This window comes from Amblyomma mixtum, chromosome 2 (assembly GCF_055824585.1).
Source record: "Amblyomma mixtum isolate Tamu chromosome 2, ASM5582458v1, whole genome shotgun sequence".
NCBI classification, from domain to species: Eukaryota; Metazoa; Arthropoda; class Arachnida; order Ixodida; family Ixodidae; genus Amblyomma; species Amblyomma mixtum.
The window spans coordinates 4,256,137-4,281,896 of record NC_143013.1 but is presented as its reverse complement, the minus strand read 5'-3'; the positions used below and the strand labels follow the sequence as shown (position 1 = coordinate 4,281,896).

The 25,760-nt window shown below is 44.0% G+C and overlaps 1 protein-coding gene across 2 annotated transcripts in view; it reads left to right on the top strand.

Moving 5' to 3' along the window:
* The window catches only part of LOC149358264 (uncharacterized), a 69,607-nt gene that overhangs the window by 31,140 nt on the left and 12,707 nt on the right, over positions 1 to 25,760 (top strand). For both annotated transcript variants that reach the window (XM_089568808.1, XM_089568809.1), the window contains exons 4-17: positions 2,220 to 2,322; positions 2,736 to 2,807; positions 9,458 to 9,529; positions 10,635 to 10,706; positions 11,267 to 11,338; positions 12,161 to 12,232; positions 14,723 to 14,794; positions 14,888 to 14,959; positions 16,329 to 16,397; positions 17,374 to 17,445; positions 18,475 to 18,546; positions 20,476 to 20,674; positions 22,498 to 22,909; positions 23,694 to 23,921. In XM_089568808.1, coding sequence (XP_089424934.1) covers positions 2,220 to 2,322; positions 2,736 to 2,807; positions 9,458 to 9,529; positions 10,635 to 10,706; positions 11,267 to 11,338; positions 12,161 to 12,232; positions 14,723 to 14,794; positions 14,888 to 14,959; positions 16,329 to 16,397; positions 17,374 to 17,445; positions 18,475 to 18,546; positions 20,476 to 20,674; positions 22,498 to 22,909; positions 23,694 to 23,921 — 1,659 coding nt within the window. The remainder of the gene's footprint in view (positions 1 to 2,219; positions 2,323 to 2,735; positions 2,808 to 9,457; positions 9,530 to 10,634; positions 10,707 to 11,266; positions 11,339 to 12,160; positions 12,233 to 14,722; positions 14,795 to 14,887; positions 14,960 to 16,328; positions 16,398 to 17,373; positions 17,446 to 18,474; positions 18,547 to 20,475; positions 20,675 to 22,497; positions 22,910 to 23,693; positions 23,922 to 25,760) is intronic.

The window sequence follows — 25,760 nt, the reverse complement described above, 5'->3', positions numbered from 1 at the left end:
ATATATTCTGATTTCATTAGAAACAAAACATTTCAAGGCCAAAAATGGTGTAAACGTCCATCATGCGCTGCGACCAATCATACTCTATTCAGGGCTTTTGTAACACATAACTTCACGACGAGAACGTTATTTGGTTAGAAGTGCAATTTTTTTTTTTCTGGGAGATAACCGGCAACGAAGATATCATCAGCACAAACGAAGGGCTGTGTGGATTCGAGCAGTTTTATTAATCTGTTTCCCCCGTATAAATAATAAATGCTGTGCAATATTAACAAGGTGCCAAAAAAAAACAATAAAAAGATAGAAGCCTTAACACCTGACGACAACTCAATTAAATGGCGCGAATTCATGATGCGGCACTCGGTGCAGAGAGTTGTGACGTCAAGTAGAAATGCAATGAATAAACTTTGGCGTCGGCGGCTGAAATAAAAAAAATCGTGCGCATAGAAGAAATGGGAGCATTTAGAGGACTATATATATGAGCCCGCTATTGAAACGCAAGACTTCAGATTTAGGTTTTGAGGACATCGAAACTGAAATGATGAGAACTAACCCTATTGGGCGACCGGAGGGGGCTGGAAGAAAGTGTGGGCAGTAGTGAAACATAGTATCAGGAACCAATCGGACTAGCGGGACTAAATCTTATCTGAAATAATCACATTATTGCGTAATACATCGCCCCTGATGTCTGTCGACTTCTTTCGCATATGCCGCCATTTGAAACATTTCAGATGTCAGAAATGGTTAGGTTTAATTACGAACACCTCCAACCTACATTTGAGAAAAAAAAAATCCCTTTTTCAAGCTATTTTTTCCTCAGCAAGTAACTTTTGGGTAGACTTTGGCGTCGGCGGCTGAAATAAAATATCGTGCGCGTAGAAGAAATGGGGGCATCTAGAGCACTATACACATAAGCCCGCTATTGAAACGCAAGACTTGAGATTTAGGTTTTGAGGACATCGAAACTGAAATGATGAGAACTAACCCTACTGGGCGACCGGAGGGAGCTGGAAGAAAGTGTGGGCAGTAGTGAAACACAGTATCAGGAACCAATCGGACTAGAGGGACTAAATCTTATGTGAAATAGTCACATTACTGCGTAATACACCGCCCCTGATGTCTGTTCACTTCTTTCGCATATGCCGTCATTTATGAAAGACTTCAGATGTCAGAAATGGTTAGGTTTAATTACGAACACCGCCAACCTACATTTGAGAAAAAAGTCCCTTTTTCAAGCTATTTCTTCCTCAGCAAGTAACTTTTAGGTAGATTCTGCGAGGCACTTCTCATTTTATACAGAAAGGGTGAGTTTTGCTGATAAATGTTTATTACGAACTCATTTTCGCTTTCGCCAAGAAGAAAGACATTAGCATTTTCCTTGAATACCAGGAGCCGGGCGAAAATATCGATTGCTTTCCTTTGGGTTTGCTGTGAACAGTCTTCCCGAAATTGAAAAGATACTTTCATATCAACGGCATTGGTATCCACTGAACATAGAAATTATGTTTAGTGAGTTTCAGGCCTGTAGTGGTAGAAAAAAAAAAAACATGTGACGTTACTCGCCACTCTGTATGCAGTGAAGACAATTGTGATGGGAGGTAAACATTAAATCGCATTTTACGGCAGAAACCAGTGATTGTAAAAAGCGCATGAAATTGTTTAAACAGGGTTATTGTTTATAGTTTGGGCCCGTCTACCTTTTCCTAACGTATGAGCGTAGTGATAGGCTTAGCATGAATGCGTTTCAGACAGAAAAGCGAACAGAGCAGGCACCAATTTTTGAATTTTATTCGCTTTGCCGTGGTAAGTAGCTGTCATATCGGTAAAAGGAGAAACAAATGACAGTAGTCGTGTAGTTGCTGATGAAGGCTAGGTTAATCTTGCCGAATACAGACAAGTTTGGCTAGCAGCGTCGGTCCGAGTTTCTTCCAAAATTATTTGGTGTTGGCTTTATGGCATTTAATGTACCAAAGCGACTCGGGTTATGAGGGACGCCGTAGTGAAAGGCTCCGGAAATTTCGACCATCTGGGGTTCGTTCACATGCACTGACATCGCAAAGTACACTAGCCTCTAGCATTTCACCGCAATCGAAACGCGACCGCCACGGCTGGGACCGAGCCCGCATCTTTCGGGTCAGAAGCCGAGCACCAAAACCACTAAGCCATCGAGCGGCTTACCTCCAAAATGAAAACCAAGACAATTTTTTTTCTTTTTGCAGATTGGGTTTACCCAGGATGCCGTTGCATGGGCCGGAGTTTCTACTGTGAAAATACAGGCCTCACTAAGATACCGCCGAATGTGCCAGCAGACGCTATTGACCTGTGAGTATATTTTTGCGCCGCAGATTTAAAAAGAGTTATGCGTACTTAAATTCAGTTTCAAGGTGCCCCGAGACTTACATTTTCCCTCTGACTTAAAGTGGCATCCACAGCGTAAATAAAACAAATATGGAACATCGATGAACTCTACCAAATTGAAGTTGCTTTCAGTATTGCACGAGACTTTTTTACTATCTCTATTGCGCCATTGGCAGCAAACTTCAAAGTTGCTTTCATAACTCCCGTTTAAGAATTTTTATTTGGTCCTCCACTGATTAAGGGATCGTCAAAACGTACAAAAAAAGTAAAGAGGCTCAGTAGTTTGTTTTCTTTGTGTATAAAAATTTAATGGTTTGCTGCGCTTTCTGGTCATCCCTGGCAGAAATGTAATGTGTGCCTGGTTTGCTTTTGCGCAGGGATCTATCTGGTAACCTCTTCACGACGCTCCGTACCAGTGACTTTCCAAAGATGCCGTACCTGGAGACCTTGTAAGCAGATTTTGTAAACCTATATGCATTTCAACGTTTGGGTAGCATTTGTGCAATTCCGTGATGTCCTTTGGTCGCCACTGCGGTCTGTCATAGGAGTGCCGACAATAATCGCACACCTACCCATTTCAGGACCTCATCGAAAGTAGCCGTTCTTGTCCTTGCGGAGACTATTTGGCGGCGGTGGAATATTGAGTTTTAGAACCTGCTAATTGCATCCGCGATTATATTCTCATAAGTGGTAACTTATCAGTCTGTTACAGAATTTACTGTTCCTCCGTACAATTAGTCTATTTGCTGTGGCATGGTTAAGATTTAAAAAGACTGTATAGCTGTAAGACCTCTGCTATACAGGTTTTCAAGCTGCTCCTTGAGTTTTCTCGCATTCCTTGTTTTGTATACCGCTCCTTGGTAAATTAAAAAGTGCGACTTTGAAAAAAGAGCAGCGGATACTTGCTCTTTGGTTGCTTGCGCACTTCAGGTGTTTGTAATACTGATAGCAGCATAAACATACTAGCACGTGTAATTCATGAGAACACATATATCTCGTTAGCCAGAAAGATGTAGCGTTAAGTAAAGAAACACTTGTGTGATGAATGACTCGTTCCAGGGCGCAGTCAGTACCTTTCAGAAAGAAATGAGCACAAAACAACTGAGAGTGTACTTTTAATGAACATGCACAACTGGCGCAGCTTACTGGTGGACTTTCCCTTTGAGCGAACCTTTTAACACGAGACATGTGATTGTTAAGGGTTGGTGCGATGGGAGTTTTTCAAAGCTCGAAACGGCTATCCTAGATGTCAGAAATACACGATTATTCGCAAGGTGGCGAGTGAACAGGTTCTGGTGGAGTGATTCGGCTGCGAAAGTCACGCTGTGCCTCGTGTTGATAATTCCATGAGAAATGACCCTACCTGCCACTACTGATGCCAACATTTTTCATTGACAAGTCACTTTTTTACTTTCGACAGCTCTCCCAACACCCCAAATTGCTTGTTTTTTAATGCAGAGCCACTAGGAAAAGTACAGGCGAAATGCAGACTAAATGTTAACTTCAACAACACATCAAGTCCGAAGATCTAGCAAATGTTATTTCACTGAAAGCACTCAAAGCCTTTATTTACCCTTCAAGTTGTTCGATAGAAAATCTAAAAGAACCTCTTTGTGAAATAGGTTACAGGGAAATTGTTTTGCCCTACTCTTGTTCTCATGGCTGCTTACGGAACGAAATGCAGCTCTACAGTTCTTGTTACCAGCATATCGCTGCGACAACCATCCCAAAATCACTCACCCTCATAGCGGAATATACTTGCACGATAGCCCAAACAACAGTAGCTCAAACAACCTCACAAAGAATCGACGAGTATGAGTGCGGTTAATGACAATAGGCTTGGTGATTACTAGCGTTAACGCCACAACCCGCGAGCCTTGCTAATAACCATAACCTTTGCCTAGAAGCGTTAGCCTTGCATGAGAGATAACGAAGACGCCGCGCATTTTGCGTTCCGTTTTGGCGGGCGTCAAGTACCTGCTCTTGTTTTTCCTCCTTTCAAGTTGTCTACTTTCGGAATGAACAGCGGCCTGCCGGTGCTCGCAGTGCTTAACGCGTGTGCCTACGGTCACGCTGTTTTCTGTTTCGTTTGTCAGCATTAGTTTCTAATCGTGTTATGTAGGCAGCGAAATTACATTTCTGGCTCTCCGCTCCGGTTAGCGTCATAACTAAGGCACACGCCATGCATCTGTACTGTCCAAAAAGCCGTAGCTGACAACCGCAATCACCAGCTAACCTGCGGCAAGTTAGAGGTGGATGGTGAAATAGAATCAAATGTTAGAGCTAGCGCTAAAACATTTCCAACAAACTACATCTACAGCCTCGAGTATTTACGTGGGGGCCTCGTGAGCGACAACAGCCCTTTATTGCGCGAGGAGTACCAGAGAGCTTTTAGACCTCCACATTGCTGCCAAAGTCGACATTGCGGAAAAAACGCTTTAGTGACAACCTATTACAGGTGCATTTCTGGGACATGGCATCTGACAGCCCTTCAGAGCCAGGCGTAATTTCATTACCGGCTTGCCGGTTCGGCGATGCACATTTCGTGCGTGTACGTTGATGTATTATGTACACTAGAAGGCATTACCCGACCAGGAAGCTTTTGCCAGGACGTCCCTGCTGCAACCAGAGCTCTTCACTCCAATAACGGCGAACAAGGCAGCGTTCAGACGTAGCTCCAGTTCTGGTTATAGGGGGGGGGGGGGGGGGGCGGTCGCGCAATGACTGTTTCTCTTACTACCGGAGGCCTCAGTCATCATAATTTGTTTACGCTCCATTTTCGTTCTGTTTTTCGTAAGAGGACGACGGAATGTGATGCGAGGAAATTAGTTTTGCTGTCAGCTGTTATTCCAACCAACCTGGCTGGTTCTGTAAGTTATCAGGGACTAGATTAGCTATAGTTAACGTAAACCTGCTCTGTGAGCGTTTGCGGCGGGATCAGGCGCCGCGCAGATAGAGCGAGTTCGTGCAAAGATACCTCAAAAACACGTATTGAAGGAAGGCATGAACAAACTCGCTAAAACGTCAAAAGAAATCGCTTTAGTGATCCAATACAAAGGAGCTGAGAACTTTTGACCTTCTTTAAGGAATATTATTAGTGTACGCAATCGAAAAAGAAATTCGTTTATCGGTGGCACCATTATCGCTGCTGGCTGTGCCTACGCTGACATTGTAAAAATACAGGCAGGGCAGAGGAAGTCAAAGAAAGAAAGAGGGAAAGAAGGAAAGAAAAAAAGAAGCAAAGGAGGCAATAAAGAGAGAAAGAAAGGAAGGAAGAAAGAAAGAAGGGAAGAAAGAAAGTAAGAAAGAAATAAAGAAAGAAACAATGAAAGAAAGAAAGAGAGAAGGAAAGAAAGAACTAAGGAAGAAAGAAATAGAGAGAGAAGGAAAGAAAGAAACAAAGAAAGAATGAAAGAAAGAAAGGAAGAAGGGAAGAAAGAAAGGAAGAAAAAATAAATAAATAAAGAGAGCGAAGGAAAGAGAGAAGAAAAAGTGAATGAATGAAAGAAAGAAAGGAAGAAAGAAGGAAGGAAAGAAAAAGAAAGAAGGAGAGAAAGAAGGAGAGAAAGAAAGAAAGAAGGAAAGAAAGAAAGAAAGAAAGAAAGAAAAAAAGAAAGAAGGAAAGAAAGAAAGAAAGAAAGAAAGAAAGAAAGAAAGAGAGAAAGAAAGGAAGAAAGAACGAAAGAAAGAAAGAACGAAAGAAAGAAAGAAAGAAAGAAAGAAAGAAGAGAAGAAAGAAAGAAAGAAAGAAAGAAAGAAAGAAAGAAAGAAAGAAAGAAAGAAAGAAAGAAAGAAAGAAAGAAAGAAAGAAAGAAAGAAAGAAAGAAAGAAAGAAAGAAAGAAAGAAAGAAAGAAAGAAAGAAAGAAAGAAACAATTTCCTCAACAGGAAGTTCTGGGAAATAAGCAAGCCAGAACAATGCTGCACAATTTATTGTTTCAGTGTGCCTGTAAAATCTGAAATATTGAAACGGGACAAACAGAAATAAAAGTCCTGATGCTGTGAAGATGACGATAACACGAAGTCACTCGTTTTCCACAAGAAAACACACAGAGTAGAAAGTCATTTGTCTCCCAGCTGGGAACTCGATTTACCATCGAGTCCCTGAGTAACGATGCGCTGAAAAGAAAGCGGCCAAAAAGGCGCCAGGTACAAGATCCGCGTCCTGACCAACATCCGCACCAGCGCGGCACGTGTCCAGTGCAGATACTCCATCGACCTTCAGCCGACCCTCAGCCGCGTTGTCACGCCAACACGTAAACACAATCTCCAGAGTACGTTGTGCCTCCCAGCAAAATATCTGCGAGAACTACCTTCTTCCTGTTGTTTACTTGGAAACATACGAATCCTGTTCAGCGGACTCGTCTGCGTATTCATGATACGAACCCGAATGTTATTTCCCCCTCGTGACGTGGCCTCCCTTATCTTAGGTTGTCCGGGATCCATCTTCCTGTTGCACATTCAGTGTTTACGAGTTTGGGCAGGTAAACAATAAATTTTTCCTTGTACCTCTTTTGATCTTCGCCGGTTTTGAGAGCAACCGCTGGGACCCTGATTTCTTTTTGTAGCTTGCGTAAGGAGCAGCCTGAATGGAGTAAGGTATGTTGTGTGGGACGCTTTTTCCCACCCGCACGCACTCGTCAACAAATACGCGAACACACTCGAGAAGAGAGGATGTTAGACCGTCCATGGCGTAGCGAATTTGCTCGACCTCACCGCTGAAGTACGCAGTCCTGGCTTTCATCTTGGAGATAAATGAATTGCGTATTGCCCATAAAACAAGAGTAAGAAGTCAAAAACGTTTTTTATTTCGGCCACAGTGGTGTCAAACACCTAGAAGAACAACCCGCTATTTTTAGCGATCCTTTTGACCACAGACCGCATCGGTATATCTCTGCAGTCAGGTCCGCCATTCATCGCGTCTAATTGATTTTGTTGTATCTCTCTTGTTACTTCTGCTCGACGTAGTTGATTTATTCGCTACGCACGAAACGAATAAGCCGTCCTCAAACTGCTCTGAGCAAGTTGCCGTCTTCCTTCTAATATGGACAGCTTTATCGCTGTGAAAAACGGTGGTACATGAGGAACGAATCCTCTGAGTAGTGAAGCCTCCCGAAAGTTATAAACGACCGCAGTAAAGCTGAGGGTTTTGTTATTACTACTCTGAAAGACTTATGAATAGTAGGGGTACGGTAATGCGAGCTGAAGGCCATGCTATTAGCATTCGCTGGCATGAAGTTAGGGAATTTCACAGCTTGCTTAGTTTTTTTTTTTTTTTTAGCACGAGCGTTATGGGAAGTAGCCGGGTCATGAAATTCTTATTATGATTCCTAAAAAAGAAGTTATCAAGATAACTTCGACACGTGCTTTGGTAATCACTTAGTAAATTTGCAAAAGCAGGAATACAAGACTCCCCATTTTTGCAAACTTGTGCAATCCCATTAAGAAGCAGAAAAAGTAAAATGCTGCCTAAATTAAGGAGCGCACTACAGCGTTTTTTTAGTTGATAACTTCAGACCACAAAAACGAGATACATGCTCGAGAGAAGTAAATATTTGTTGTAGAGCAGCTCGGGTGGTTTCCTTCGAGAGAAATCTTAAGCGTTTAATTGATGGCATAAGTATTCTTCCAAGCACGCAAGAAATAGGGCTATTTTGTTGGCTACTCAAGCATTCTCACGTCTTGGCTCACTTGCAATAACTTGTGAAAAACCAGTCGCGCCAGGCAGTGTGGAGGCAAAATGTGGCCAACGGTACTTGCTTCTATACTGTAGATATTATCTCAATGCTTACAGCTGTATCTTGCAGCGCGAACTCGTTACCTTCTTTTCATTACGATGCTTGCTTGTTTGTTTGTTTGTTTTGTAAGAAAGAGTTGGGGTTTGATGCCCCAGCAGCTAGCGCCGACGAAGAAGAGGAAGAAGAAAGCCGACGCAGACGAAGTTCGGGTTTTGCGCTTCCGAACGCTGGCCTGCTGAGCAGCACCGCTGAAACAAGGACTGTGGCCCGTCCGTACTGACTGTGACTGTGTCGCCCCATTACAGTTTGTTTGTTTGTTTGTTTATATTTATCCTTCAAACAAGTCTACCTTGAGTGCTTCTTTTTGTGTGGAGATTGGCAAATCGAAAGCCAATGGATGTTAACGCGTTTGATGTTTCCGTCTTGACAGCTTGTGGTTCAGTGGCTACCTGCATTACTGAGTCCGAGACGCCAGTGCTTGCTGGTCCCGGCGCGTTTTTGGTTAGCAATGCACGAGACTTCACCACTGGAGTGTCTCTTCGCGTCTAACACACGCAGGCACGCAGGCACGCTTGGGATAGAATTGACGAGTGACGCGAAATTCCATAGGTGGATGTGTGGATCGAGCTGTAGAAAACGCCCTATGTAAGAAACGTCACTAAGTGTAATTTTTCCTACACAGTCTTTCAAGGACTGTTGCGACGGACAGTGTAATTCACGTCACTGCTAATGGGCTTAACGTTGAAAATAATGGTCTTCCGTTACAGGCAGTCACTTTTGGACTTCTCGTATACAAAGACACCAAGATAATGATCCTGAAAGCTGGAACATAAAAATAGGCTTTTTTTCGAATATCATTTTGGTTGAGCATATTCTCGCATTCTTTGTGCGGTGGCTCACGCCACCCTTCGCAGAAATCAGTTGGGTCTTGCGCGCTTAGCGGACGAGGCCCAACAGATGCTCTTAGTTTCAGGGTGGTGGTCTAATCACGATGATCCTGATTTAACCACCATTGCAGTCTCCTTCTCTCTTTCTTACTGTTCTCAAGCTATTATAACTTTTGTGTTGTTTTGTCGATTACTCCCACTGAGACACAGAGCATAAAGTGAAACTTGATTCCACGCCTCGTACCAATAGCTTGTTGCAAGCATACTTGAAAACTGCGCGCTCTACAATTGTGACGTGAACCCAGCTGTGACAACCTAATCGTTTGCTAGATTCGGCAACGAATGAAACAATTTCAACTGGTTGCGAAACTCGCGTTTCTCAGTTTCAAATGCGAATTTGTTCCTCAAGGTATGAGAGCATGCATGTTTTGGGGCTAGTGCTTCCTGAAAACTCCTCGTCATGTTCTTGCTCCAGGTTCCTGTCCTCGTCGAAAGTCGAAGAACTCTCGAAAAACGTCTTCGAAAATCTTCCAAGTTTAAAAGATGCGTGAGTATCGCTCAACAGAAATGCGCCGGTTTCGAGGTCATAATCTTTGGTCAGCGTGCCCAAGAGCGCTCCGAAGCTAAAAATATTTTCCAGCACACAATGAAGACAAACTAGGAAGGGCGCGCGGCGTTACCGAAAAATGTGTTTGGAGTCAGCGAAAAAAAAAACACGACATTTGAGAGCTGAAGATAGGAAAACTTTTTTGGTCACTACACACAGCTGGAAGCAGTCAAAAATGATTGCTTCTTTCAGGTTAAATATAGGACCTGGTGGTTAAAAAAACTCTTACAGCCGTTTGTAGAGTCTGTTGTCGAGAGCAAAACCGTGTAGAAAATAGATAATTAAAAGGACATAAACTAGCTAGAACACTTTCATAGGCAGTTCACGGGGTTATCGTGATGTTTATCATGTGTAACTGCTCTGATAGCGGACACCTTCAATGGCCTATGGCGAGCACTGTTTATATAATAGTTTGCTATCACTGGGCAGCGCCGCCAGAATTCCTTTAAACTGGCTAGAAATTTTGTCAAAGTATCCAAAATTTTTAAGGACCCTCCTAGAGGGCAAGACTTTTGGAAGCCTACAAACTGTAGAGCGCAACGCATGTGTTCCCAATTTCCTCAGACATTGATCTCTTAAAGTAAATCTAGCAAATCATACAGAATCTGAGAGTGCCTTAAGCCTAAAAAAAATTTAGTGTTTCTGTCTAGGAAACTTAACCTTTCCAAAAAGGAGCGAACCAGTGAAGAAATACCTTGTCGTGGGCACCTGCAGCTTTCACGCGGCAGCTTTTAAAAAGTGTGTGAAAACATTTAAATGCCTAAATAAAAAGGGTGACGTTTAATGTATGTTTTAGCAAATGATCAATATTACACAAATAATACTTCTGCTTTTGACAAACTGGAGCTCACCTGAGATCAAAATTTGGTAAAGGGAGCCTGTATCAGTGCATAACGAGCCTTTTATTATTAATAACCAGTATGTACACTGACCGGCCGCTTCCCTCACTTCATAAGCGCTTCCTTCTAGAAAGTTGTCACTTGTGCAAGCCTCTTTATTCACGTTAGGCAACCGATAACATCTAAAAGTGAATTTTTCTTACCAGATATCTGCTTGGTAACGACATCGTCTGGCTGCGCGACTACACCTTCCAAGGGAGCAAGGAATTAGAAAACCTGTGAGTACATAACAGCATGGCTTTCAAGCAAAAACTTGGCCGTTATTATTGCGGAGGGTGTGAGACAACAAACCCTATCAATCCAATGTGACAAGATTTTAATGCCACTGAAACAGCTGGCGTTAATTTGCTGCACATGTCTACGCATCCGTCCTTCTGCTCCATAGAGAATGGACTTCTGCTCGACTGTTAGGTTCCGAATGCTACCAAAAACATTTTTCAGTCATTCCTACACTCACGGGTGCTAGAAAGGCAAACTTTCCCGTAGACCGGACTGTCCATCAATGATGTTAACTTACATTGTGTTGAAATTTTGAATAAAAGTTTGTAAAAGTGCTATTATATTCCCCCATTATCGCCTACTTGGCGTACCACAGTAACGGATAACTCCTTACAACCGTGTTGACCTTTTGTCAACTTGGTTCTGTCAACACTTTTGTAGCAGCCTTGACTGTAAGGAAGGAAATTTAAAATATGTAAATGCGTGAAAGTGTGACCATTTTTGTAGCACTCATTTACTGCCTAACTGATAAAGTTATATGTGCTATTATTCTTTTCAGGGTTTTGTCTCACAACGCTCTACGCGATATATCACCTGAAGCGTTCAGTGGCCTTGAAAACTTGAGCATTTTGTAAGTTTCTTCTTACACTCATAAGACGTTCATAAATATCTGCGAACATTATTTTTGTGCACAGAAAGCAGAAATAACGCAGCACATAGATCCTACACTGCCACTCTCTATCCTCCATGCACGCTTCTAAAGCGATTCGTTAAGTCTCTAAAAACCCAGCTGTAATGTTCGCAAAGGTACAAGAATGTGAAGGTGGCATACTTCTGTAAGGATTTATGCAGTTATTTGAACTCGTGTCCGATGGAGATACTAGCAAGCAAGAAGTTATAGAAATTATTTTAATATTTTAATATTAGAAAGCATCCTTTCCGCCAAATACCGCAGAGTCGTCAGGTTTCGGGAAGATTACAGGGCCTCAAGTTTGCTTATTAGAAGCTGCCGTTCATATCCCACTTCAGCTCAAAATATGAAACTTGGAGAGCGTGTCATTCTTAAAAGCGCTGCTTTGTTTTCCGAAGTTAAACAAAGCCCAACTATTGCCAACGCTATGCGCCGTTTAGAAAAATATAAAATGCGAAATGAGCATGGTAGTTGTTGAAAGGAGCATAGACCTATATATTGAAACCGTAATGGCAAGGACTGCGTTGTAAAGCACTGAAGCTTCACTGAAGTTGCGTGACACTCAGTTTGTGCTCACATTATCGAAATGGGTTTCTTCTTCATTGCGATGGTTCAATAATGAAATCTTTGCGTAATACCAAGCTGATGGCCACCTCAATATAAACGATCACTAATAAAATATCTTCATAAGTGTTTCCCAGCTCCGTTATGACCCATCAGGAATCTACGTCCGACGTAAAATAACGACAAACAACCTTGCAGGGATCTCAGAAGCTGTGCCCTCAGAAGAATCCATCCAAAGCTTTTTCGACACCTAGAGAGCCTAACAAGCCTGTAAGTAAAGCATGTGTAGCGCAATCAGCACTCGACCTCTGCTTGCAGTGTAGTTGATTTACTTGTTTTTTAGATACTTTCAGCAACCTTCCGAAATAATATACAGGGCGTTCAAAGTTACACTGTCAGGACTTTTCTTTAATGCAAGTAGCACTGCATAGCAGCTTTTTTTGTACATGGGATATGCTGGCAGCCGGACAGAAAATATGAGGATAATTGTCATCGTAATATCAGTATTTAAATAATTTCATTTATTAAAAACTTAGGGATAGTGGCATTTGATGTATTCTGTTTTGTACAATTTTAGTAGAGCACTTGTGTGCTGAGATCTGCGTTTCTAAACTTTCAGCTCAATCCGCCCAATTACTCACGCGAGACCGCGGCTCCCGGCACGAAGCTCCCCCCTGGTGTGACCTAGCTGTGGAGTGAGAGGCGACTGTGATTACCTTTCGCGCTTGGCCAGCAATGCGGTACGGCTGCACTTGACTGCATGCGTAGTCTAAAGCTGCGCCACGTTTTATCTCTCAGTGTAATAGGAATCGCTGAAAGAAGCCGTCTTCGCCTCCCGTCGCCCGCACAGTCATTTTTTGCTTTGCTGGCCAAGAAATAAAAGTGGTCACCGTCGCATGTCCTCCCGCATCCTTGTCAGACGGAATGCCGTAGGCGACAGCTGCGCCACCCAGAGAGAAGGTTCATGCTGTGTGCCGCGCTGTCGCATGCGTAATAAGACTGTTTGGGCTAATATTTTAGATGTGCATATCTCAGGACAAAGGCGCGTTGCTAAACTTCTACAAAATGGAATAGTAATCAAATGACAGTTTTAACAAATGTTCATTCAGCTCTTTGCAATGCCGTTCTTGGTGTATGCCTCCCTACTGTTTTTCGACGAGCAAGGAACGATAATCGTAATACGAAGCCACGCGCTTGATGAGATATCTAACGTGACATGAATTTCGTTTTGTGAAGTTTTATCGTTATTTAATACACTCTGCCATCCACATATATTATTTCGATTAGCTGCAACCATTGAATGAAGCTGTGTAGGTGTAACGGGTTCTTAACACTAATTTACCACAAAAATACGAGGTCTGCGCAATTACTCCCTCACTTCCACGCGCAAGGTAGGGCTATTACGCAGAAAGGTTTAAATTCCGAGAATTTTTTCCCCAGTTAGAGAAGTTTTGTTACCAGTCGTTGGTAAGCAGGTTTTTCCTAATCTTTGTTCTGTTTGCTAGCCCTGTGTAGCTGTTCTGTGCAAAAGAAGTGAGAACAAATAAACTTAAAAAATGGTTTTAGTGAAGGTCCCTGGTACGTACCGCTCAGGTTAGTCATTTTTTTCTAAAGCACTTGTATACTGCTTAACCTTACGGTACTGAAAACATAAATTCCGAATGTGTGTTTTAGTCGCAGAGCACTCAAATGCTCTAATAGCTATTTGATTATTTCTTTCTCACAAACTGCAAAACGCTTCGGATTGTTATATAGCACTGGACAGTAGCACTTCGTTCCTGCTCAATTCCTCTTCAAGGCGGCGGCATGCTCAGACTTTGTTATGCTGAAAAATAAATTCACGGAGGAGCTACAACTAAAATATGCAATATTACGCAATAGCAACACCTTCAAAGCTTGGTCGAGATTGATCTACACTTTTAGCTTCAAAGACCAAGTCGTTAGGAAAACACATACTCGAGCACCAAGAGCAACAAGCACCAAAGCAACAAAGCGCCAAAGTTATCAAAGATCCCATTGCGAAATGGTTCCTTTTTCTTACTCGCAGAGGGAAAGTGATTGCGACAGTCGTTAGATGGTTGAATGATATGCGAACTGCACAAGAAACGGAAAACACTTCACTCGTAGGAGTCGCACCCATAACCCCTCCATATCGTCTGCGACGCCCTTCCATACAGGCCTAAAATTAATGCAGGATATTTTTCTGCGTGCATATGATGTTCCAGAGCATGGTGCTTCCTTTGTAAATCACCGTGAAGAGTGCTTAATTGGGATATTGTTGTCAGGTTATAGCAAAGCGCACAATTAGGAAGGACAGTTATAAAGTTAAAGACAGCGTTAGGATGTTTGGAACATTTGTTGGCACCTACCCCTGTTCACAGCTGCAGTCTGAACGTCTGAACGTCAGTCTGTGCACCCGCATAAGTGTATACTATATGAAAGAAATGCGCGTAACGCGCAGGGTGTCGGTTAGGTCGGTTTACGTCGGCAAACTTCACTCAGGTTTCCGCAATAATTTCGCTGAAAGTAGAATAAACGAGAACCCCTCCTGGTAGGTACCGATTACAATTGCAGACTCCGGGCTGGGGATCAAAATAACTACACTCATTGAAAACTTAGCATTGGATGCATGGGAATCCGTGTTTCAAATATGTTCAGGAGTGTGACACTTTGCGTTGAACCTGAGTGGTACGCTGGGTGAAAATTTGCTTTCAGATTTCTTTCGCTTCAAGTTAGAAAAACCTTCTACTTTCTTTACAGATGGCTTGACGAAAACTCTATTGAGACTTTGCATCCAGAGACATTCACCGCTCTGAAAAGCCTCGAAATACTGTAAGTATTAGTTTCACAGTGCTTTTTTTTTCTAAATTTCGGGTTTCTTCAGGAAGTTGTGAGAAAATACTAAAACTATTTGTTTGCCTACAGATCGTTGACAAGAAACAAGCTTACTCGACTTTCTTCTCCATGTTTCGGTGGCCTGTCACTCCTGCTCACGCTGTAAGTAAATTTGAGTAAACCGTGTCAGCACTGAAAAAAAATGGAACTGTCAGTCACTAGAATTTAAACAGGTATTCTAAGATCAACAAGCAGCGTATTGCAAGAAGTTGTATTCAATCCCGAAAACTCATTAAATAGAAAGTAAACGAAACGTGAGGAAAGAGACCTGACCTGCCATCATTGACGTTGTGTCGCACGTCAGTGCAGGCAAATAAAAGCTGTCAATGCTTTCTTCGCTGTTTCAAATAAGCGAAGTTGTGGTAGTGAAATCAAATCTAGCTTTTCTAGACGGCGTGTGCTCTGGGGCAAAACCGAGTGAACGGAGGTGAAGTCTCACAACAAACAACGTCGGGTGACTCGCGTTTCTATAGGCTGTCGCTCCAAAAACCCAATAACGCAGCAAATTTTATTACTTTCCTACTCCGCGCAATCTCTCTTTCTCTCGGCTTCTAGAGTGTAAGGTTTCACGGACGCCTGCCATCGCGGGCCACAATTGGAGACGCTGGGTTTCGTTCGCAAAGAAAGAATGAAAGAATGAATGAATGCACCAAATTTTGTACTATGATAGACTCCGTGTCTGAGGCCACACTGACAAAAGAGAAGATGAAGTGCATGTATAGAGTTTCGTAGCAACCACAACAACAGCGAAATTGTGTGGCGGCCCCGCCTTTCAAAGACGTTTCACGAGAAGCAATAGTAAGATTGTCTGGCAGGCGTAGAATTTCGCCGCGTATTTCGAGCTTCAAGCAGAGCTCAGCACGGAATCTCTGAAGAATGGCGGGAGGGTTGAGCATCATCTTTGCTTATCCTGTGTCTTGTTGTCACCACGACAAAGGTGGAAAGTTGGGTGAGTCGGTATCGATGATCCATCACAAAAGGAGCGTGAAAACAAGACGACGGGCGAAGACAGATAGCGCTCGTGGTCTGTGTTCTGTTTTCGTCCGTCGTCTTGTTTTCGCGCTCCGTTGTCATGTATCACCCCGACTCTGTCGTCTTCAGTGCTAAGTGCGAACATCTTCCTACCTCACTCTTCAACGTGAAAGCACATACGACGCCATTAAATTTAGGTTGTCTACACAAGCTATCTTCGAAGGGCTCGAGTGTCGCACCTTATAGGGCTGCCAATGGACTCGGCAGGTGTACTGATACATTGCAGACTGTACTATAAGCATGCGGTTTCCTTCGTCCCATTACCTCAAGAAGAGTGACGACTATGAGGTATTCCTGAGTATCGCTCTTCCAAGAACCTTTCTGAAATGTCGCGGGAAAGCCAACGTTCGCGTCGGTTTGCTTCGTACCCAACTAAAATACACTTTTTCTATAGTGATTGAGTGTAACCTGCAACCGTGTCTTGTCTCGTCGCTTTCAGGAACCTTGCGTACAACAAGATTCGTATCCTCGAGACGCCGTTTCTTGGCCTGGACGAACTGCTAAACATGTGCGTATGTTATGTCTCTAACATGTATTCGAAGGCGTTTTTTTTTTCTTTTTTTTTTCGTATTGCAAGGCTACATACAGCCACAAAATATCAGCGATTAAGGAGCTTCTTATTTGGCTAAGACTAACCAAATTAATCCCTTTTGCAAGCGACTCGCATAACTTACGAATAGAAACAGGAATTCGGAAACGTTCAACAGCAACACACATTGAGAAAGTGGCAACACTCATATGTATTTACTCATGCAGTGGAAAAAGTGGTGTACTTTACATATATTGTAACATATTATTGGCAAACTAACGTAGTTTTTGATATAGTTCAGCAACTCGTTCCAAATGTTCTTCTTTAGTGCATTACAATCGCACACAACATCAAACTCCATACCTTCATCAAGCTTAGGTTTCATGCGCATGCTTTCTTTACCGCTAAATGTAAATAGTAGAGTGCTTCATGAAAACACAAAGTAAATATCTCGATAATTCCTAAAAAAGATACAAAAATGAGCAGACATTAGTGCCACTGGATCTGTTTCTATGAGGTATGCGATCCCAATAAGTCCCAATAAGAAAGCGTCACGTGGTATTTAATTTAGTTAAGCTGTGCTGAAATAATCTGTCTTCTCTAGAGGTAGCTCATTAATAACTTTCCAGGGTAAACAACGTTTTCGTTGCCGTCGTTACATATCGTAACTAGGAGCTACCCGTGTTGGTCGTTTGTCCAAACAGTGTTGCCATGTGTGAGCCTGCACCTTAAGGAATGTGCGAGAATCTGTTATTGTCTGGAGCGTGTTTGTAGGCTACAATTAACCTATTAGATTAATCGCCTATATCACTAGCCTGCGATGAACGGATGTCAATGGCACAGCGCAGTCGCGTAATGTAATTAGCGTACATTCTACCATTGTCATTTTGTTTTCAACTTTTCCGAGCTGTTATCACTCTTCTGTGTGATAATCTCCCTTTCCTTATTATTACAGTGACCTGGAAGGAAACCATCTCGACTTTATTCCCATTGACACATTCCTGCCCCTGAAAAGGTTGCAGTCACTGTAAGTATTCCGCTAGACATTGCCCCGCCACATACAGAAGGTTTGGCTTTTCTTGCGACGAGAATAACACAAGCAGGAAGATACGAAGCGTTTAGAGTGCGTCTGGTAGCCACTCCCAAGTTATGAACCATAGCGAGCCGATATCCCTCTAAAGAAGGAGTTCATGAAAGTAGCTTTTTTTTGGGGGGGGGGGGGGGGGGGGGATTCTCCTAAGAAGCACAACACTTGGAGGCTAAAGGAAAATCTTGGAAGTAAATTGAGGACCGCACGGTGTTCCATCGCAAGTAAAATGACTGCGGTAGCTTTCAGAGCCAGAATGCAAGTCAAGTGTGCTGTGTAGAAAGCTGTATTTAATGACATCAAAGTGTAAATTGAACGAACTTGGGCAGAACATCGAATGAGGCGAACAGACAAGCAACTGCCTGTAACAAAAGTGCAGCGGTTCTTGTGAGAAACAAAATGTAGCCGGGCGAGCCCGAGTGTAAAACGTAGATATAAGGGGAGTTTGCTTTGAGAAGGAGCGCGCGCTTGGCAGGAGAGAAAAATATTAGAACATCAGCAGAAGCCTTTTTCCTGAATTGGACTCAGTTCATCTGATAGCGGTAACTAGGATGATATAGAAGGTACTTCTTCTGGGCAGTGATATTAGCCGTAGTGCAGGGTCCCGGATTAATGCCAAATGCCTCGAGCCATTTCACACGTTATCGAAATTGGTTGGCCTGAAATAAAGTTGGCACGTGCCCACTAGGGGGCAGTATCCAAGATACAGGGGTTGAATTCCAGAAGACAGAAACATTTGGAGAAAAAATAAATAAATAATAGAATACTAGTGCATGGGCTCCTTCGCATTTCATCTTAATCGCATTCGGCCGCTGCGCTAGGAATCGAGGTCAGCCTTGTGCTCGTTATAGCCGAATCGAAGTCAGTAGCCGCGAGGGACATACCCGTCGGAACAGGACAGAATACTTGAGATAAATAATAGGCTAATGATGATGTCGATGAAATAATGTGTCCACTTTTTTGTTTCAGCAATATCAAGAAGAACACGCTACGCAGTTGTTCGCCGCAGGTCTTCGCATCTTTGCAGAATCTGACGCACATGTAAGCATAACACAACTCTTTACGCATTTTTTTTCATCTACTTTCTACTCGTGAGCCGGGCATGAAAGGATATTTGTTCGCACATTTTTTTTCCTTGGTTTAACCAACAGTGAATGATTTATTCAAGGCAGGCACTTCTTTCTTTTTGTGCGAGAAGTTGGTATGTCGAAAATCATTGGGTGGAATACTTGTTTTACTGAAAGCAAAGTTTAGTAACAAAACACGTGGGGAAATCCCCCTCATTGATTCACTGAGGTCGAACACCCCAGCAACGTATCTCATTCTGAAAGGCCATGCAGCGACACAGAAGAATAGCGAAGTCTACTTAACACCACTTGCTTCCTTTCTCTCAAGGCACTGTCACAGGAGGATGCGCTGAAAGCAGTACATCGGTGTATTCGAACACGATAAGAGGGACGCGTGGGCAGATTGGGAGGGTGGGGTGTAATGTTTACTGATATATCAAAAGATTAGCTCAAATCGGCTCTGCATGTATTATATTTTTTTTTCCGCGTCTAAACCACACGACAATGATCAAACCTGCGGAAAGCACACTAAACACCTGGAAAGTGGTTACCAAGAATAATTTTTTGAACCTGCTCAATAGACCAAATTTAGTACGAGGGAGATAGGTTTGGTTTGGTTTGGTTTTGTTTATGGGGTTTAACGTCCCAAAGCGACTCAGGCTATGAAGGACGCCGTTGTGAAGGGCTCCGGAAATTTCGACCACCTGGGGTTCTTTAACGTGCACTGACATCGCACAGTGCACGGGTCTCTAGAATTTCGCCTCCAAAGAAATTAAACCGCCGCGGCCGGGATCGAACCCGCGTCTTTCAGGTCAGCAGCCGAGCACGAATAAATAATTCCCACGGGCACCTAATTATATTATGTGTCGCCAATGTGACAGCGTTAGAAGCTGTTGATGCCTTTACATTGAATTTTGAGCCATTCCTTCATGGTTGTGCTTGTGGACACCTACGCGTCAGTCTACACACAACCAGACATCTCTTCGGTTCATCTAGCTGGCGGTTACAGGTTTCCTTGAAGGTGCGGATAAGCGGCGACACGGACATAATGAACGTGCAACGAAAGGTCTAGTTGTCACTTTCGTTCCTGAGAACTAGGTGACAGACAACGCTTATTTTTCCCGATTAAGTTTCTAATACCATCTCAATAACAAATATAATAGAGATAATACTTAGGGTTAGAGAGGAAAACAGTTTTTACGCATAACTATGTACACCCGTCAACAAAACATTATGGAACGTAACCTTTGCGAAGAAAGTCAATCTCATTGCCGTTTTTGCACTCAGTCAGAAATGAGAATATGCAGAATAATACTGAGTGTTCGGGTTAAACGCTCCACCAATATACCTTAAATAGTGCCTCCTTAATGGAAAGAAATAAATATTCGTCCACAAATCACGTTCCAAAAGCAATTACGAGTGGTTGTACATTAGGAGCATTTACACAGACATAGCACAAAAGAAAAGTTTATCCAATCACAGTTGCGGTCTGTACACACGGTTTGAATACACGGTTTCTACTAGCTAGTAAACTGTATGGTTATTTACCGAATAATCACATCAGCCAGGCTCGTTTCGGGTTCTCTCGAAATGAATTCTCGGTGGCCCACTCTTCCCTAGTTGTCGGGGTGGGCTCCCCGCTGCTTTTATGCTATTGGGTAGAACGCGACTGCATGTGTTTTCACAGTTCTGCATAGATACCTCAAAAACTCTCTACCCTGACGGAAACCGGCGCCGTAATTGTGACAGGATGGCATGGCGAGGAAAAAGGTCGCATTATTAAGACCCAATAACTCCACGGCCCTGCACGCCCACTGCTCAGAATTCCAGCTCTGTGGTCAGAACCCACGCGTTTTTTCCCGCGGCCACCTCATTTCCTGCCGCCCCCTCCGGTAATGCGCAGATACTTCAGTGACTTCAGCATGTGCTCGATGGCCCTGCACGTCCGCGTATGCGAGCCCCGCGGCGACGGCATCAGCAGCCTTGCTCATCTACTCGACAATGTGGTGCTTCGGGTGGCAGCCTGGATCGTGGCCATCATCGCCGTCGGGGGAAACCTGCTGGTGCTCGTCGGACGCGTCATGTTCAGGGAGCACAATGAGGTGAACGCGCCTTTCTTGTTAATAGGTCTTGCGCTCTTAACGAGCTCATTTCCCGTTTTCGCGTATCGTGTCTTTTATATCGACAATATACAAAAATAAGCTTTTGGATCTAGAAGAGTGCTTTTTACGACATATCACTGTCAGCAGTAAGTACAACAGAATACAGCTAAGATGTGCAAGTAGTATGTTGCCTAACTAATATGGAATATTTAACTTTTAACTATTAACTATTACCGTTAGGCTCCTTAATTTTTGAGAGGCGTGTAGCCCCCCGTAAATAATATCCATATTAATTTTTATAATTCCGAAAAGGTGGTTACCCTGGGCGCTGTGGTCCATCGCATCTTAACTATATCGCGCTAATATACAAGCGCTTTTGAGAAGCCTGCAGGCAAAGCAACTCCTCCAGTGCACGTAACTCGCTGAAAAAGCCAAAATTTGTTGGATCACAGCGCCAAGGGTAAGCGCATTTTCGAAACTATAAAAATTGGTATAGATATTATTTACAGTGGGCTAGACGCCTTTCAGTAATTAAAAAGACTAACAGTAATAGTTAAAAGCGTAACTATTCACTATTAATCAACCAACCTGCTAGTTAGCACGTCTTAGCTTTATCCTGATGTACTGCAGCGCTGAAAATGCTATGCCGAAAAAAGCGCTCTTCGAAGTCAAAAAGCCTATTTTAAAAATTGTGTAAAATCTTACGTGAAACGCCCTGGATATGTGAATCGTTTTATCGTCTCTTGTCCTTCGCCTTTCTGGAAAAGCTTCCGTTCTTAGTTTAGCGACTTCTTTCCGCCTTTTCTGTGTTGTTTTTTCTTTTCCTTCCTTACATGGACCGATGCTGGCATTGTCTGCCCTGTCTTCTGGTGTTGAACATTGAGTACCGTAGTGTACGCCCCCTTCCAGCTTGCTTTCTCTGTTTACCTAACGCCTCATGGCCAATGTTTTCAGTGTTGCTTTCAAGGGAACAAATTTTCCAGGATGCAGGCCTAACGTAGAACTTTCATCGATATTCGCATACACAAGCAAAAAAGTAATAGAAGCAGCACTGGAGAGCAAGAGCATTGCTGAATAAAAAAAAAAAGGCTGAGGCTTAGCTAAGGTTAAGCCTAGTCAGATGCGAATCATATTGATGGCTAGGCTTGGTAATACATGGCTTTCCTTGGTTGAATACTTGGTCATTTTAATACAACCACTAGAAGTGTAGCAAGGATTGCCGTGGCAGCTATATACGGGATCATCGGTGAATTCAATGCGGAGTGTACAACCGCTGCCCCAGCACCGGCTACAACAGCATTCTTGGCACCCATGGAAAGTACATTGGAAACACATTGGAAACGCTGAAGCTTTCGCTTCTCGTTCAAATCAGCCCTGCTTCTAGGCGGCATCCCAACACCTGGCCGCCTCATAAGTGCCCGGAGAGCGAGGCAAGCTCAGCTTTATACCGCTGCTGTAGCGTCACGTGGTCAGCTGCAGCGCCTCTGATGTGGAGCCTCCACCGCTGCGGCCGACCGCGCGAGCCGGCAGCCCATCTCTCCTCTGCTGTGACGTCATGTTGTCACGTGGTCAGCCGCCACGCCTCTGATGTGGAGCCTTCACCGCCGCGGCCGACCGCGCGAGCCGGCAGCCCATCTCTCCTCTGCTGTGACGTCATGTTGTCACGTGGTGTCACGTGGTCACAATGGTAGCTCCACCGCCACGCTCGACGGGCTGTAGTGTAGCTCTAGTAATATGCTTCGCATAAAACTCCTTAGCACATTTCACCTAGTTCCTCTTCAACCAGCGCATGCAACTCAACCGAGGCTCTTCCGCGAGCGCAGGTGCACTCGTTCTACATCAAGAACCTGGCCCTGGCCGATCTGCTGATGGGCGTGTACCTGCTGGTCATAGCTGCGCATGACGTTCGCTTCCGGGGCGAATACATCCGCCACGACTACCGGTGGAGGCACTCGTGGAGCTGCAGCGCTTCCGGCGTGCTCTCGACCGTGAGCAGCGAGGCGTCCGTGTTCACTCTCACCGTGATCACGGTAGACCGCTTCATCTCCATTCTCTACCCGTTGTCCATAAAGAAGCGCACCCTGAGGTCGGCGACCTGCTGCATGATCTGCGTATGGCTCACCACGTTGCTCATGGCTGCCGTCCCCATGCTCTGGCCCGACTACTACGGGGAAGACTTCTATGGGAGCAACGGCGTATGCCTGCCTCTACACATCCACGACCCGGGCACGAAAGGTGAGCGGCAGTGCAAAGGCTGCTCATAACTCATAAGCCTTCATAAAACTTCCTAAAACTCATAAAACTTCCAGTGATGTACACTGGGTCTTGAGCCGTCACCTGTAGTTGCAACCATTTTGAAGCGATCAATGTCCTAACATTTGTGCCAAGTGCTCCTTTACTTCCGAAGTGTGAACGCGTGTGCCTGTGTTCTCTATCAAAATAAACTAATAGGCGACAGTGAGGCACATGAACTTTACAGGGCGATAATTCAACTCCTCAATATTAACGCGTTACTAATGTTGAATGCATAGTATTACTTGAAAATACATCCTATTGTTTTCATATTATTTCGCCAGTAAAAAAAGCAGTTTTAGTTTTTTTCCTAAACGCCGAGGTGAGCAAAGTACCTGGCAGAAAAAAAGACCTAGCAAACACTGCACTTAATTAGATTACACTAGACACTGCTTGTGTAGCAGAGACAGGCAGTGTGTTTCTCAGCAATGCATCCAACAACTTTGCAAGAGTCGCTTACAATATTCACTTAATAAATTTTACATCCTACTGTAAAATTAAGTCATGTTGTACCGTACCACTTTTATGGTTGGCGTTGCTTTGTAGTTCACAATGTATAGTGGAATTGGTTCATCTCCCATCACAGCTGCAGCAGTAGCCACGACTAACTTTAACTGGATGAAAGGGATGGCGTTAATGATTGAGAGTGAGGATTGTTTGTGGGTTGTGCTTAATCTACGTTATCTACCTTCCGAAATAAATTCATTCATTCATTCATTTCTTACAGGTTGGGAATACTCGGCGTTCGTATTCTGCACGGTGAACACAATTGCATTCAGCTTCATCGCATACGCCTACCTCAGCATGTTTGTCACCATTAAGCACTCCAAGGTTGGACTGCGGTCAACTCAGCAGCTGCATGACCGCGCCATCGCCAAGCGCTTTGCCTTCATTGTAGGCACCGACTTTCTCTGCTGGATGCCAATTGTCATCATCAAAATCATCGCCATTGCAGGTGCGTACCACAGGCTCAGTCCAATGCTTGTCCCGGTCGTTTCTGGCGGGGGGGGGGGGGGGGGGGGGGGGGGGGGTGGAGGCGGTTGATAATCATATAGCTCATGAGAAGCATACGCAGTAAAGATGTTTCAGCGGAATACATCGTGAGGGCATTTACAAGGACACAGACTGGATTCAACTACAAACAGGTGCTTATTATTAAGCAGGCATTTTCCTATATTTTGCACGGAACGGGATACTAGCACCCGAAGGTAGTAGAAACGCGTACATCCCAGGGGCACCAGTTGGGATTACAAACACGATACTCAGAAACCACGACGACGCATCAATCTCGGCATTAACAGAATGCGTGAACAAAGTATGGGACACCGGTAGCACCCCGCAAACGTGGAAAAAGGCGAACGGGGTTCTCATTCCCAAACCAGACAAACCGCTCAGGCTAGAAAACTTAAGACCCATCTGACTAACCTCATGCGTGGGTAAACTTGTGGAGCACGTAGTGCAGACGAGATTAACTGAATACATGGAGAAAGAGGACCTCTGGCCTCACGAAATGATCGGTTTCAGACCGGGCCTCAGCACACAAGATGTCATGCTTACACTCAAACACGGAATCATCGACCATAAAACCAGAGACACAAAGGCCATACTAGGCTTAGCCTAATCAAAGCCTTCGATAATGTAAGGCACGACGCAGTACTTGCCGTACTACAAGACATCGAAGTAGGCGAGAAACCACATAGCTACATCAAAGACTTCCTCTCAAACAAAGAAATAGTCATGAAATTCCAAGACATCGAACCTCCCTCGACCGAACTAGGGAGCAAGGGCACCCCTCAGGGCTCGGTCCTATCCCCGTTTCTGTTTAACTTAGCAATGAGAGCACTGCCCCCATTACTAATTCGAATTCAAGACTTAAAGTTCAGCTTGTACGCGGACGGTATAAACCTCTGGATGAACAAAGGAAGCGACGCGGAGATAGAACAAACACTGCAAGTTGCGCAGACATAGTAGTCAGGTACGGCGCAGAGGTCTATCATGCTCCCCGGAAAAATCGTAATTTTTCGTCTATAGCTCAGAGAAAAAGAAAAACGTAAACATAAAAATCGAGTTAGAAAGCAAGACCGTCCCGAGGGCGGAAGAAATCAGAATTTTTGGAATGTTCATTCAAGGAAACGGACAAAACACAAACACCATTAGAAAATTAGAACTCTACCCGGCGAAAGTAACCGGTATATTCAGGAGAATCGCTGAAAAAGACCACGGTCTCAAAGAGCGTGACCACCTGAAAACAACTCAAGCCTACATCATCAGCCAAGTATGTTACCCCACACCCTTTCTAAACATCAAAAAAGCGCAATGCAACAGAATCCACGCCATAATTAGGAAATGCGTAAAGCGAGCACTAGGACTCCCCATATCCACCTAAACGGAGAAACTGGAAGTAATGGGGGTCCACGTCCACAATAGATGGCAGGAACTATACGAAGCGTCGAGAACCACGAAAGATTGAGTCAAACGAGGACGGGAAGAACAATTCTAGGATGTATAGGCCTCCGACCAGACAGAGGCCAGCGCGAAAAAACAGGCATCCCCCCAGACGTGAAAATGAATCTACTAACCAGACCTCAACCGAGAAACATGCACTTAATACACAACAAAGAACGCAGAGAACACAGGGCCAAGGTTATAGCTAAAAATATGAAAAACAAGAAAGCCGAGTATGTAGCCTATGTGGACGCAACAAGCTGGAAGCATGGAGCGGCAGTATCGGCAGTGGTAGGGGGAGAAGGCACACCCAAAATCACGGCCTCGTCGCGCACCTGAGACGTAACGA